Below are 15168 nucleotides of genomic sequence, written 5' to 3'. Positions count from 1 at the left end.
TTCATAACTTATCAGGGAAAACATATGTCATCCAAAAGGGTGAAAAAATAGGTCAAATGATATTTCTAAAAAGCTGTTATCCAAAAATATTAACCATACGCAGTTTTGGGGCAGAGAATGCAAATAAGCAAATGTCAGAATTAAAATATTTAAGAGAGGAAAGGGGAGCTAAGGGATTTGGTTCTAGTAATGAAATAGAGGGGGAGAATAAAATAATAAACTTACCCGAGAGCCAAAAGTCCAAGGGCAACAGCAGCAAGGAATAACTTATCGGTCGTAGCCTCATTGCGTTCTTCTTGCAGAAGAGTATTAAGAATTGTTTTAATCTTATTTAAAATCATCTGGGAACTTCCATCCGGAATACTCATTGTTGAAAAAATCTGAAATTATAAATTTTTACAGTAATAGGTAAGTAAATCTAAACTCAATAATTATAGGTATTAATTTATCTATTGATATTATTAGTAAAGATATAGGTAAGCATAATCTATACTAATGTTTGTGTTTATTAGTTTAAGCATTGATAATATTAGTAGAGAGATAATAGTGTTTAAAGAACATTTTTTTTTTGGGATAATATACAACTGTATAATAGGGGGATTCGCCTTGTTAAAACATAGGTTGGCAATTTTTTTATAGTTCTTACAGGGCTTAATTGTTTTGTTGACACTACTGTAAAAAAAACTTATTAGCAGTTGGTACTTTTCAGTTACACAAGAGATGAAAATTCTAAACTGTAATAGAAAGTATGAATTTAGTTTATCTCAAGAACAATAGGAAACACTAAGTAAACTTTAGATTGAAAAAGATTTTTGCAGATTATTCACAACAGAGTCAGGAGGGATAGTAGACAAATTGGGGCCAAAATTAGTAGTATTAAAATATTTGGTAGGATCAAGGTTTTTCTGGGTAGCACGATGAACTCTTGAGCTAGCCGTTTGACTCTGCTGGGAACGCCGTTTAATCTTTTTAGTACACTTTTGACCTACGAATAAAAAATCAATTAACAACAAAAATAATAAGTTTTCTTTTAAATTTAACCGTTCTAGTAAATACGCAATAGAAATTAAGAATGCCGCTGATAATTATGAAGTTTGAAAAATGAAAATCGCGAAACCTATACACGAAGACGACATTATGAATAAGGAAATTTAATTAAAGTAAAAGAAAATATAACAAAAGCAAAATAAACCAAATTAAAGTCTAAAAATAATATCTATTGGTTTAATTTTATTTTTTCCATCTTATTCTTACAATTTTTTGGACACACGCGATCAATATTGGCCATTTTAAAAATTGAAATTTGATCTTTTTGATAATAGTATCATATATATATATAATCTATATAGACTAACAGACTATAAAATCGTTCGCACCCAATAAAAAAGTCTGCAAATTAATTTCATAAAATAGCATAAAATAAAATCTTACCCAATGCAAGCAAAGCAAGTAATATTAGGATAAGAAATAGGGCCACTAGAATTGTACCACCAATAACCAAAATGGAGAAATAATAAATAAAAAAAATATATTTTATTAAAAATGATAGGTAAAACAATTTTTTTTCTTTTAAAATTTACCTGCTGATTATTTCATAAATTGACTGATAGGAATTCTTGGCAGCCAAACCATAATCACGGTGGATAGATTTGTTATAGGCAGGACTCGGTTTTGGGGTAAAACTGGGAATATTTGGTAAACTATAAGTTTTTGTAGTAAAGTTTCCAACCTGGGTTTGAGGACCAGATTTAAGTTTTCGCTTATTTGTAACTTTACCACTGAGTTTACACTGGTCGCCGGAAGAGAAAAGCAGTTTTTTGAAACAGGCTCTCTGAGATTATTACAGATTCTGATATATACATATATAGACTTATGAAAAATGCAAAAAACGAAATCAAAAGCGTTCCTTCTTGGGAGAAAATCCGGGAAAAAGATTTTAGCTATTTTTAACCTAAAATTCACATTGTCAAGCTTGCAAAGAAATATACAGACATTTTAAAAATATCATTGCTCAGCACCTAGAAGTGGTAGAAAAATGTTACGCATACCATTGGAAAGCTTATAACCTCTAGTTTTTATATTGGTATATAACGTTTTTGTACTATTATTATTTTTTGAGCTATCCTCTGAAGTATACACAAGTTTTAAAAATGCAGTTTTTTCATGAATTTTAAGTTTGACACTTGTTACACAAACCTTTTTAAAATTGTATTGCTTAGCACCTAGGAGTTATATAATTATTTTATATAGGTATATTTATATATTTTGGGTGCATTCAATTTTATCTTAATTAAAAATAGTCTCTGAAATGTGTATAGTTTGTAGTAAGAACCATAGAGGGAGGGGGGGGGGAGTTTATACACTTTTTGGCAATGAAATTCAGTATAAAATTTTGCTCTGGATGTTTTTGGGCTTGTTGTTATAGATATTAACACGATTCTTTTTGTAAGATCTCTTATATGATTAAATCTACAAGAATAAATATTGAAAATTGAATTTTGGCACTATTCTTCTAGGGGCTAGTGGGGCAAAACAGCTCCAAAACACTAACATCTAAGGTCTGAACTTATTTTTAGAGATATCAAACAAATTTTTTGTAAACTTTGTTTTGCATAATTAAGCTAAGTAGTTACTAAAGATTTCATTTTGCCACTTTCCTTCTTGGTACTAGTGGGTTTTAACACCCCCCAAAAAAACAAATATTATAAGTTATGAGCCTATCAAGATTATTTTTTAAATTTAAAATTTATTCTTATAATTGAGATACATAGCCACTAAAGATTTTGCCCTGGCTGTTTGGACTTGTTGTTATAGTTATCAAATGATTCTTTTTTAAAAATTTTCTTATATGATTGGATCTACCTGTAAAACTTTACAAATTTTATTTTTTGCACTTTCCTCCTTGGGGCTTGTGGGGTAAAAAGCCAATAAAACACTAAAATTATAAGCTATGAGATTATTTTAAAAGATATCCAGCTAATATTTCTAATGTAAACATTTTTCACATAATTGAACTAAGTAGCTACTACAGATTTCAATTTGGCACTTTTCTTCTAGAGTCAAGTGGGGTAAAACATCCCCCAAATACATATATTATGAGTTCTGAGCTTATTTTCAAAGATATCATGTTGAACTTTAATGAATGATTATTTAGTTCAGTTATTTAACAAAATCAGCCCAATATTTTTTATAAAAGCCCAGAACTTAATGTTTTAGTAGTTTTGGGGGCAGTTTCACCACACTAGCCCCTAGAAAGATTAGTGGCTATGTATCTCAATTATGTGAATAAATTTTAAATTAAAAGAATCATCTTGATATCTTTAAAAATAGGCTCATAACTTATAATTTTAGTGTTTTGGGGGCTGTTATAAACTGCTAGCCCCAAGAAGGAAAGTGCCAAAATGAAATCTTTAGTGGCTACTTAGCTCAAATATGAAAAAAAAATTACGTTAAAAAAATTAGCTTGATATTTCTAAAAATAAGTTCAGACCTTCAGATGTTAGTGTTTTGGAGCTAAAGATAGTGCCAAAATTCAATTTCAAATATTTTTACTGGTAGATTTAATCATATAAGAGATCTTACAAAGAAAATCAGGTAAATAACTATAACAACAAACCCAAAAACATCCAGAGCAAAATTTTATACCTAATTTCATTGCCTATAAGTGTATAAACCCCCCCCCCCCCTCCCTCCTTGGCTCTTACTACAATGTCAAACCACACACATTTTAAAGACTATTTTTAATTAAGCTAAAATTAAATGCACCCAAAATATACAAATATACCTATATAACATAATTATATAACTCCTAGGTGGTAAGCAATATAATTTTTAAAAGGTTTGTGTAACAAGTGTCAAACTTAAAATTCAAGAAAAAACTGCATTTATTAAACTTGTGTATACTTCAGAGGATAGCTCAAAAAATAATAATAGTACAAAAACGTTATATACCAATATGGAATCTAGAGGTTATAAGCTTTCCAATGGTATGCGGTGCATTTTTCTACCATTTCTAGGTGCTGAGCAATAACATGTTTAAAATGTCTATATATTTATATGCAGGCTTGCCAATGTGAATTTTAGGTTAAAAATAGCTAAAATCTTTTTCCCGGATTTTCTCCCAAGAAGGAACGCTTTTGATTTCGTTTTTTGCATTTTTCATAAGTCTATATATGTATATATCAGAATCTGTAATAATCTCAGAGAGCCTGTTTCAAAAAACTGCTTTTTCCTTCCGGCGACTAGTGTTTAAGAGAAGGTAGTTTAGTGGTAGGAACTTTTGGTAGATAAGTGGTTAGAGGATCCAATTTCACTTCTTTAAAAGGAGTTGAAACCATTTCTTGGGTCCTAAAATTTTTTCGAATTTCAGGCTCAGAAAGTTCCTCAGAATCTGCCTCCAAGACCCGGAGAGAGGAGGAGGTAGAGGTAGACATAGAGATAATTGAGAGACCGGAACCTGAAGTAATCATCGTGGTGGACGGAGATGAGACCATTCTTGATGATGGAGGCGAAGTTGTGGACGTTGGCAACGGAGAAGACAGCGTTGCTACATCAGATTCTAAAGTGGTTGCTGAGGATAAGGGTGACCCTACTGAAAGCAAAGAAGCTGATGAGGTTGATGAGAATACAGAGGATGGAGCAGTTGTTGAAGCCTCAGATGTGACTGAAGGTAACTTTGAGTTATCAGTAGATAGATGTGTAGCAAGCTGGTTTAGAGTTTCTTGCAATAGAACCGGTTTTTCTAAAGTAGATTCCAAGAAAGGAATGTCAGGGGCAGATGGAAAAGTAGTAAAGTAGTCAGAGGAAAAATCAACATAGGAGGAATCACTAATATTCAACGCATCTTTAACAGATAGATTGGGTTGTGTAGTGTAAAGCATCACTTTCTCATCATGCATATCATTTTCATAACTGAAGTCAATAAGCCAATTTCTTAAAAGTGGCATCATGGAGAAAACACCCTAAAAACACTTTACTATAATGAAGTTGTTTTAAGACTAAAGGAACATATTATCTAACAACAGGGTGACCAAAAAGTATTTTATTTAGACATGGAGGTCTGTACACCTGCAGCAACAAATGGTCATCATGTTGTCAACAAGGAGAATGGTCAGGGAGAATCAGAGAAGAAGGAGGTTAGTGAAAATTCGTATGAGGTAGCTGATGATTTTGACGACTTCGAAATTCTAGAGGAGTTTGATAGTCCAAGATTGAATAGAAAAACATTCCCTGTCCTCATCAGCGATAATTGTAATACGTCTTTTTCCACCCCAGCTGAGAAAAATCTTCTTGAAAGAAAGATTCAGAATAGGCGGGCTCTTTATTCACCTTTTTACTTCTCACTCCCCTTTTCTGAGAAATCAACACACTCAGAAATTACAAACACGTCATTGATTTTTAAAGCAAGCTATTCTCTAACTCCTTATTTAGCTTGTACACAAAAGTTCAATTATAAGTTGACAGACATAGATAGTGAAACATTGTTTAAACACAATCTCTACTTCGATAAAATTGCTGTACTCACAGGGGCAGTTGAAAAAAGAACAGCTATACTTCCTTGCATGCTCAGAATTGACGAAAATAATGTTGAACTCAATCTTCTCAGTAGGTTTAGGGAAACTTGGGGAATCCATAGAGTTCAACAGGCAAGCATAAGTAGTGGGGGGTTTAGGCCAGCATTACAAAGCATGACTAAGAAGTATATCCATCTCTTTGCTCAACCACCCCCACCCCATTATTGTTTCTTTAATGCTAAAGATAGTGAAAGTAATCAATTAATAATTAGACAGCGCTATAGAAGCAGTTATTACCAGAAGTTGTATGAGACTAAGACAAACCTGATCCAAGTGTATGGTTGTCCTACAACCATACCTAGCTCCCAATATATTTGCCTTGGAGCACAAGATCAGGAAATTCTTGACTCATGCACCTTCGTGGATAAGGTCTATGGGATTGTACCAGTGGACAATCCTAGAGACTTGAATGTGCTTCTAAGTCAAGGGGAAGAGTTATATCTCGTGGACTCTGGGTACATGAGTGCCCAGTGTCTCAAATTGTATGGGTATTTCCCTGAGGACATTTTTTGGATGCCCCATACAAGGGACGAGATTCGCTCAAAGATTAGAGCTAAATTCTCAGGGGAGGGAAAAATGAACGTTGACAGGTTTCTGGATTTGTCTCTGGTCAATATCAGAAATTTATTCAGTGACTCAGGATTCAACTTACTTTTTGTCTCTCTTCCAAGTGGAAGTATCCTGAGACTGACCCCTGCTCTAATTTTTACCCTTGTTTTGAAGCATAGATATTCACCCTCGTCAATTGAAAATTTTTTTTGTTTTTATGGAGAGAGGGAAAGATGATTTGCTTTTATTAAAAAATACACCAAAATCAATTTGACTAAAGTCCAGTAAATTTAGATAGAAAATAAGTTGTCTAAAAAAAAAAATTAACAAAAAAAAACATAAAAAGAATTGTAATTTTAAAATAAATAAAAAAACAAGTATTAGTATATTTTGAGTTTCCCACAGAAAGTGCAGTTTTTGCTACAATTTTACAAGAGCAAAAACTATGTTTAAAAGATTGCACAATAGTTCACAGTTATATCTAGAATATTCTAGACTTTTTGTAGGAAACAAAAAGTATAGTTATTTATTGTGATTCAATAATTTCATCATTATTTTGTGTTATATAATTGTATATAGATACTAGAATGTTCTAAGAAACACTTTAATCATACAAGCAAAAACTAATGTAGAAGTTTTTGTCATACTTTTAATACATAAAAAGCTATTATTGCATCATGTGTAAATTTCCAGAAACTTCTTTATTATATGACAAAAAACTAATGTAGAAGTTTTTGTCATACTTTTAATACATAAAAAGCTAATATTGCATCATGTGTAAATTTCCAGAAACTTCTTTATTATATGACAAAAAACTAATGTAGAAGTTTTTATTATACTTTTTAATACATAAAAAGCTAGTATTGCATCATATGTAAATTTCCAGAAACTTCTTTATTATATGACAAAAAACTAATGTAGAAGTTTTTATTATACTTTTTAATACATAAAAAGCTAGTATTGCATCATATGTAAATTTCCAGAAACTTCTTTATTATATGACAAAAACTAATGTAGAAGTTTTTGTTATACTTTTTAATGCACAAAAAAAGCTAGGATTGCATCATATTATGCCATTAACCAAATTCTGGAACATTCTAAGATCTTAGTATAAATAGAGCAGCAAGGTGTCTGGTTTTCAGTGGACTTTGCACACCCACTCACTCGTAACCTTTTATTTAACCTCTGTATCTCTTAAATGTTTAACCTATCTAATGTGTTTATCTGTATACTCTCTCTTTTCTTAACCATTCTGTTAGTTTTTATAAGAATGGTGTTTATTTTTATGTGTATCAATTTTTCATTTATCTTAATTTCTGTTTTACTCTTATTGAGATTTATAGAAATTTTACAAGTTCCCTGTTGGGACTTGTAAAAATCAAATGAAGCTCAAAACTAGAGAAATAGTCTAAGTTCTGAAAAATCATATACTTATGCTGCTTAAAAAAAATCTATCTTTAGCAAATTTATCTAAGTTTAACTATTATATCTTTGGACTTGTAAATTTACAAAACATAATGAAGTTTGATGATTATTATTCAAAGTATTTGGATAACAAACAATTACATGTCAAGTGTAAAGAAAATCTTAAAGAATCAAATATTATAAGTTTAAAGTTTACTTTCTTATTAAGAACTTATGGTTTACACTTTGCAAATCCAAAGATATGTTTTAACTGTCATAAAACATATTTAACCTTATATAAAATAATTGAAAATAACTTAAAAAACATTATTATACTTATGTTAGAATACAATACTAAACTATGATACTCACATTTAATCAACAATAAAGTATAAACAATAAACACTTAGTACATTTTTCACTTTGGTATATATTGAATAATTTGAACTTGAAGTTGTGAGACAACAGTTCTTTATTGCACAAAAGTTAATAAATAATAGGAGATCCTCGCGTGGAAGTGTTTACAACACTTAGGTCTTTGTATTAATTTTGCCATTACTTGAGCAGTTTAAGAGTAAAAGTAAAACTAATTTAAAAACTTAACTTATAAGCATATCATAACTTACTAAAGGACCTTTGCCTCTATATTATCTTTGTAAATGTTTATTATTTAAATATTCTTTATCTAATAGACTTTTTCTTAGAAAGCAAAATAATTACTAATTTAAAGCTTGTTAGAAAGTCCTAGTACCTTTGGAAGCGATTAGTAAAGAGCGGAGTTATTCCTGCGGAGGGAATAGCGTGATTAGTGATTATGTATATAGTTGATATTCATTAGGTTATGATAGTCTACATGTACAACTTATTAAAGGACCTTTGCTATTATATTGTCTAAATATAAAGTAACTTCAAAAATACTTTGATGATTCCTTTTATTTAGAAATTCAAAGTAGTTGCTAATATCAAAGCTTGTTAGAAAGCCCTAGTACCTTTGGAAAACGTTAGTAAAGAGTGGAGTTCTTTCCTCCAACTTGATTAGGAATTATTCACGTGCAAAAATAGAATCATTCTTAGTTGAGGGTTAGGAATCAACGTGGTTAGCAATTACATATATAGTAGATACAAATATTTTAAGTTTTGCAAAATTACTAGAGATTAAAGGACAGCTATCTGTAGGCGTTTGGAGCTTTAGGGACTGAAACGCACGACACAAATGCAATTGAGAACCTTGTGTACAAGCAATTGCAACTAGATGACACTCTAGAGGCCCTAGAGAATGCTAGTATATTTGTGGCCATTGGTCGCGGCCCTAGGGGGACACTCGCACCGGTTGACACTCTAGAGGCCCTAGAGCACACCGGAACATGGGAACCTCTATAGTTGTACCTCTCTTTAAGGATGCTTGATAAGAAATATTAAGTTGTATAATACATGCTGAATTAGATTTTGGGACACTGATTAGTACAGCTCTGTAGCTTAATAGCTTGGATTCTAGGAGTAAGGGTACGGTAGCGCATCAAGTTGTACTTGTATAAGTCGGCTATGCAGTTTACTCTGAGTTTCTATTGTTATAAGAAAAGCAAAATACATCTGGTAGCTTGCTAGAGTTTAATTAAGCATTGGATAAATCTTTATTTATTTATTCTTGGAAAATCTAGCTTTATTTAATATTCTCACAAATTATAGCTTATAAGTACTTCATAGCATAATTTTAATCTAAGTTTAAAGTATTGAATTGAACTGTTTTTCTTTGGCAAAGTTGAATTGTTTATCACATCTATCACTTGAATCAATTTAGTCTAACCAGCTAAATGTTGTAAACTTTGACAATATTGCGTTTAACTTATTCGGTTTGGTAGCTAAGTTTATGCTTTGTCATATGAGTTGGAGATTGGCTTCAACTTGGTTGGTATTCTCTTCTTGTTCTGAAACTTGGCACGTTTTATTAGAATTGGGAGAAAACATATCAGACAAGTGTCAAGTGAACCAGGTGTATCTATCTATCTATCTAGGAATGATGACTACACCTAGACAAGTGTTAAGTGAACCAGGGGTATATATCTATCTATCTAGGAATGATGACTATGCCTAGACAAGTTTCAAGTGAACCATGGGTATCTATCTATTTATCTAGGAATGATGACTAAACCTATACAAGTGTCAAGTGAACCAGGTGTTTCTTTCTATCTAGGAATGATGACTACACCTAGACATATGTCAAGTGAACCAGGTGTATCTATCTATCTATCTTGGAATGATGACTACACCTAGACAAGTGTCAAGTGAACCAGGGGTATATATCTATCTATCTAGAAATGATGACTACACCTAGACATGTGTCAAGTGAACCAGGTGTATCTATCTATCTATCTAGGAATGATGACTACACCTAGACATGTGTCAAGTGAACCAGGGGTATACATCTATCTATCTAGGAATGATGACTACACCTAGACATGTGTCAAGTGAACCAGGGGTATATATCTATCTATCTAGGAATGATGACTACACCTAGACAAGTGTCAAGTGAACCAGGGTTCAGAGAAATAATCCGGGAAGAATCTGTAGATACAGTTGATACAGTAGATACTGATCACACAGGTATTGTCATAAAATCACTTCTTTTAGAATCTTTGATGTGTATAAAATTAGAGATCAGCAGATGGGCGTCAGTTACTGTTATCTGCTCGATGAGATGTTTAATATTAATTTTTTAAAGCACAAAAATGGATTTTAATTGGAACTTATACATGTGTAATTTAAGGCATTTTTGATGTCTCAGACTACTCTTGTCTTAACAATGCTAAATAAAAATTATTGGGTTTTATAGTTTACAATTCCAACTTTTGTACTGTTGCCTGTCATTAATACCTGGTATAGAAATATAATAGTTATTTGAAATTTTTATTTTGTATTCATTTATCAACAGCTACCATTGCAAGGCTACTCAATATTTGTCAATCTGTCTGTTTGTTCGTCCATCTAAAAAGTTTTGATTGAAACATAATTTGCTCAGCTCCTATTAAAGATAAAAGTCCATGTTGACATTTTCATTAATATTGGCCATAATTAAACTTACTTAGCAGTCGGACTGCCCTTAAGTCACTTTTGTCTTATACATTATACAACCAATTTTAACATATCTTTAATCGTTTATTTTTAACCTTTGTAATCCATGTAAGTTTATCTTATTTTTTAGTTGAAAGTGGGCCAGATTTGGACTTTAACAATGTGCCTAACAAAGACGACGTTGGTATGCAATGCATTACATTTTTATGCTTCAGAGATTTGATGATTTTTTTGCCCCCCCCCCCCTTCTCTAAGAAAAATTAGAAACCATGTCAAGGATACAATTCTGCCATTAGTTGGCTTAAATCTTTTGGGAGGTAATGTTGGATCATGGTTGGTTTTTACAAGGTAACAATATTTAAATTTTCCAGAAAAGGTATTTTTCTAATAAAGGGAATATTTTATATATCATTCTTGTTGGGGAGGTAGTTGAATATTGATATTTAATGTTTTTTCTGCATCCTTGCTTTTGATTTGTTAAATTTGTGAAAGTTAATGGATGCCTATTTTAAAAGCTTAGGCCCTTAAATTATACATATATTTAGAAATGTAAGGTGCAATTCTTTCTTACTTAATCTAGAATCACAATTGGAAAGAGATAGAAGATTAAGGATGGAGAGTAGCAGTAGTCAAAGTCAAAAGAGGTATATTAGTTATTCATAGGATTATAGACAGCTTTCCGCGGATATTAAAATGAAAATTATAAGATTAAAACCTATTTTTGGTATTGATTTATTGATTTTCATTTTATCCTTTTATTGTTTTCTGCTCTTTTGTAGCAACTTTTCTATGTTTATATATCCGACGCTATTGGCTGATATTCAAAGGCCCATCTGAAAGTAGACACATGTTCCTTAACCCGTGGGTAGAGTTTCCTACAGCTTGTGTCCCCTTTTTTTTCCCCAGAAAACTATTAAATTAATACCTTTATTATTTTAGTGACGACTCTGACGGGAATCAAACTCAGCAGGTAATTTATTTTTCAATTAATTTCCACAGGTCACAAACCAATTCTAAAGTGATTGAAATAACCAATAATGTGAATAAAATTCAAAGGTTTTACACCTTTAAATATAAAAAAATTTAAATCAATCCATTTTTTTCGCATCCGTACTTAGCAATTTGTTAAACCCTGAAAGGAATATATAAAAACAAACTTGCCTGGTTGTGGTATACCTAAATAATGAGATGATCATATGTTTTAGAGTATTTAGTTATAGCTCTATTTTGCTATCACTCTGTAAGTGGCATGCCCCTAGAGGCCTCAGGGACACTTGAGATGAGGGAGTTGACTCCAACTTTTAATACTAATTTTAAAAAGAAAGTACTATATTTTTTTTGGGGGGGGGGGCGGGGGGGGGGGGTGGAACGGGTCATATTTTCTCGAGGCGATTATTGGTACCCTCCCTTTGAAATAGTAATAAACCTTCCCAGGACCCATGAGAAGATACACTGCACTGTAAAGGAAAACCTTATCGGTTCAGTGGTTAGCAAGATTCTTTGGTACACACACACACGCACAGAGACACACATCCTCTTACTTTTATATACGGATTTACTCTTGTAGTCAACCAGACCAGCATCTTATACTCTGCCGCGCGGTGGCGCCAGTGTACCAAACACACCAGAAGTTGGACCCGATCCTGCTGTCTCAGAACCAAGTTACTCAGGATCAGGTTTAGGTAAAAATATTTTTTTTGTACTGTAAAACTAGTTGAGATTATGTTGCATTTAAAAAGAACCTTCAAGAACATTTAAAAATCAATGACCCATCTTTTTTCTGATTGTATCTATTGTCCAAGGATCACCAGCAAGAGGTATGCAAGAGCCACCTGCAGCGTTGCCAGGAACATCATCAGGTATAATGACAGTGCCAATGGTCATCTTTAGGTATTATAACAGCTTTGCTAGTTTATCTGCAGGTAGTAAAAATAGATTTTTATTCTTATTTTCAGATATAAGACAAGCTTTTTAAGGTCATCTTCAGGTATAAAAGCAGCTTCTTACAGGTCATCTTCCAGCAAACAAAAGCTTTTTTTATGGTCTTCTTCAGGTATAATAACAGCTATTTAATGCTCATCTTTAGGTATAATAACAGCTTTTTTGATGGTTATCTTCAGGTATAATAACAGCTTTTTTAGCAGTAATCTTCAGGTTTAATAATAGCTTAATAATGGCCAAGGTATAATAACAAATCTATAGTATACAACAGAATTACAACAGAATTACAACAGCTTATAATGTACATCTTCTGGTAAATAACAGTTTTTAATGGTAACCTTCAGGTAAAAAAAAACAGCTTTTTAATGTTCCTCTTCAGGTATAATAACAGCTTTTTAATGGCCATCATCAGGTGTAGTAACAAATATATAGTATAGATGTATATACAGGTAACTAGCCCCACCCACTTTTTTTATGACCTTTTTCGTCTGCTAGCAAATTGTTTTCTTCTACTTAGCTGTTTTTATATTCCCGACACCATTGGTCTGTATTCAAAGACCCAATTAAGAGTCGGCATAAGTCCATTGCGATTGGAAAATACATATTTAACCCTTTCTCCCTCTAGTGTTTTACTCTAATCTTTGTAATAGTAAAGAAGAAAAAGGCTTTCTATTATATTGTGAGAAAAAAAGACATAAAAGGTACATTTGAAATTATTATGTAGATTTACTAGTATTGTTTACAGGACAAGTTGAAGCCGAACCAATAGATTACTCAAGAGAAGGGGATGCTGAACAACCTCAAGACATGCGTCAAGTTTTATCCCCAGAAATAGAAGAAGAACACGAACACATAAATGATTAAAATTTATATTTATAAAATCAAAATCTGTCTATAAAAGGCGCAGCAATAATATGGTGAAAATCTTATATTTACTTTAAAAGGAATGAATGGCAATTTGTCTGATAAAAACTGCCTAAGTATTAAAGTTAGAATTATTTCTAAAAAGTGATAATTGGCTGTTTATTTATTAGGGAAATGAACTACAAACAACCTTTTTGAAGAAATAAACTTGTTATTGATGTTTAATTTACGTTAGGTTCAGTTATGTAAGGGTTTTAAGTGTTTTGCAGGGTTAATACACCATAGGTTAAGAGTACCTTAGGGCTAAAGCTTCTCGAATAGGCTAGAACCATTTTTTGGGGGTCTTTAAAAACGCAAAAGGTACTGGGTTGGGGTTTTGTGGTCCAGTTACAGGTATGAGTGAAAGTACATACCATCAAATTATAGTTATTGAGTGGCTGCGCTTCTATATAAATTACAGGAATTTGTCACCTGAAGAAATGCTTATGTTTCATCCAATTTTTAGTTGATTATAGTTTTAGTATTTATGCATTTTTTCTGCCTCACATTTTACAATAGCTATTTTAGATTTTAATAGTCATTGTAGTAGCTTTTATGACTTGTGTGCCACTGACTTGTCTAAAGTAGACATTCCAAAATTGAAAATACCTCATATACAACAAAAAAATATGCATTTATTAATATTCATTTAGGAAATATACATATCTTTTAATTTGAAATTCAATCTTTGAATAATCCATAAGGAAAAAAGATAAGAGGATGAATACTCACCCCTTTTTCATGGTAAAATACTACTTCCTCATCCCTAAATTTAGAAGCAGACGAAAATCAAAAACCGCCCAGGGCTTTTTGTAAGTCAATCATAAATAATAATGTGAATAAAAAGAAAAGCGATATTTAGCAAACAGCCGTGGGCGGTCAGAATCAGCTGAATGTTCATTATGAAAAAAATTTCCCCCTTTTTAGAAATAGAAGGATTCATCTTTCATGAACAAATTTTTTTAAATAAAAATAAAATTCTATGTAATTTTTAATTAAAACATTAAAACGAAAATATCTAATCTAATATTCTTGCCCTAAATATGGAAATAGTATAAAGTAAAAAAATATTTTTTAAAATAATTTTTAATCCTCCCATTTGAAAAGTAGTGGAATAGCAATAAATTTTAGCGCGGCAACAGCGCTAAGTAGGCCTCTAGGCCCACTGCCTATTTTCGTCTTCTAGTTGCTTCGATTCCTCTCTTTTATTTTTTTCTCTATGGAATAATCATTTAAACTATTTAAATTAACCTTAGCTCAATTTAAATCTGGTGAACTGTATATAAAATGAATAACAAGGACAACTATGTTAATATGTAGCAGAGCAATCATAAGCAAAGAAAATTATTTCAAAAGGAAGAGTAATGTATAAAACATTTAGAACAAAAAAAGTTTTAGCCGATTCTATTTTTGAAAATTATCATCATTGAAAAAATTATACATTATTAAAGGGGTAGTTCCACGAAATGCATTTGAACTTAATTTAGTGAACCGCATATTTTTTCCTGGTTAATGGGTTTTAATTTTTAAAATATCAAGACTTGAAAATCGTCTTTTTAAATTGCATATATCACAAAAAGACGATTTTCAAGTCTTGATATTTTAGAAACTAAGTGGTAGAAAATTTAAATTCTTTCAAATATATGCCATATATATATAGTTAAACCCATTAACTAGCAAAAAATATGCGGTTTACTAAATTAAGTTCAAATGCATTTCGTGAAACTAC

General features: G+C 31.6%; 1 protein-coding gene across 1 annotated transcript in view; it reads left to right on the top strand.

Annotated features, from left to right (window-relative positions):
* LOC145327755 (uncharacterized) overlaps positions 1-13952 on the top strand; it is a 35077-nt gene extending 21125 nt beyond the window's left edge. Inside the window, exons 2-8 of the mRNA XM_080171311.1 lie at positions 10023-10127; positions 10726-10779; positions 11176-11239; positions 11535-11565; positions 12163-12277; positions 12398-12454; positions 13282-13952. Of these exons, the coding sequence (XP_080027437.1) occupies positions 10025-10127; positions 10726-10779; positions 11176-11239; positions 11535-11565; positions 12163-12277; positions 12398-12454; positions 13282-13400 (543 nt within the window). The 5' untranslated portion in view covers positions 10023-10024 and the 3' untranslated portion in view covers positions 13401-13952. The remainder of the gene's footprint in view (positions 1-10022; positions 10128-10725; positions 10780-11175; positions 11240-11534; positions 11566-12162; positions 12278-12397; positions 12455-13281) is intronic.
* Positions 13953-15168: the final 1216 nt, after the last annotated feature.

This window comes from Acartia tonsa, chromosome 9 (genome assembly GCF_053477335.1).
Source record: "Acartia tonsa isolate MP-2025a chromosome 9, ASM5347733v1, whole genome shotgun sequence".
Taxonomy (NCBI): Eukaryota; Metazoa; Arthropoda; class Copepoda; order Calanoida; family Acartiidae; genus Acartia; species Acartia tonsa.
Note: the sequence above shows the minus strand (reverse complement) of the source record. Positions and strands in the feature narration are given on the sequence as shown.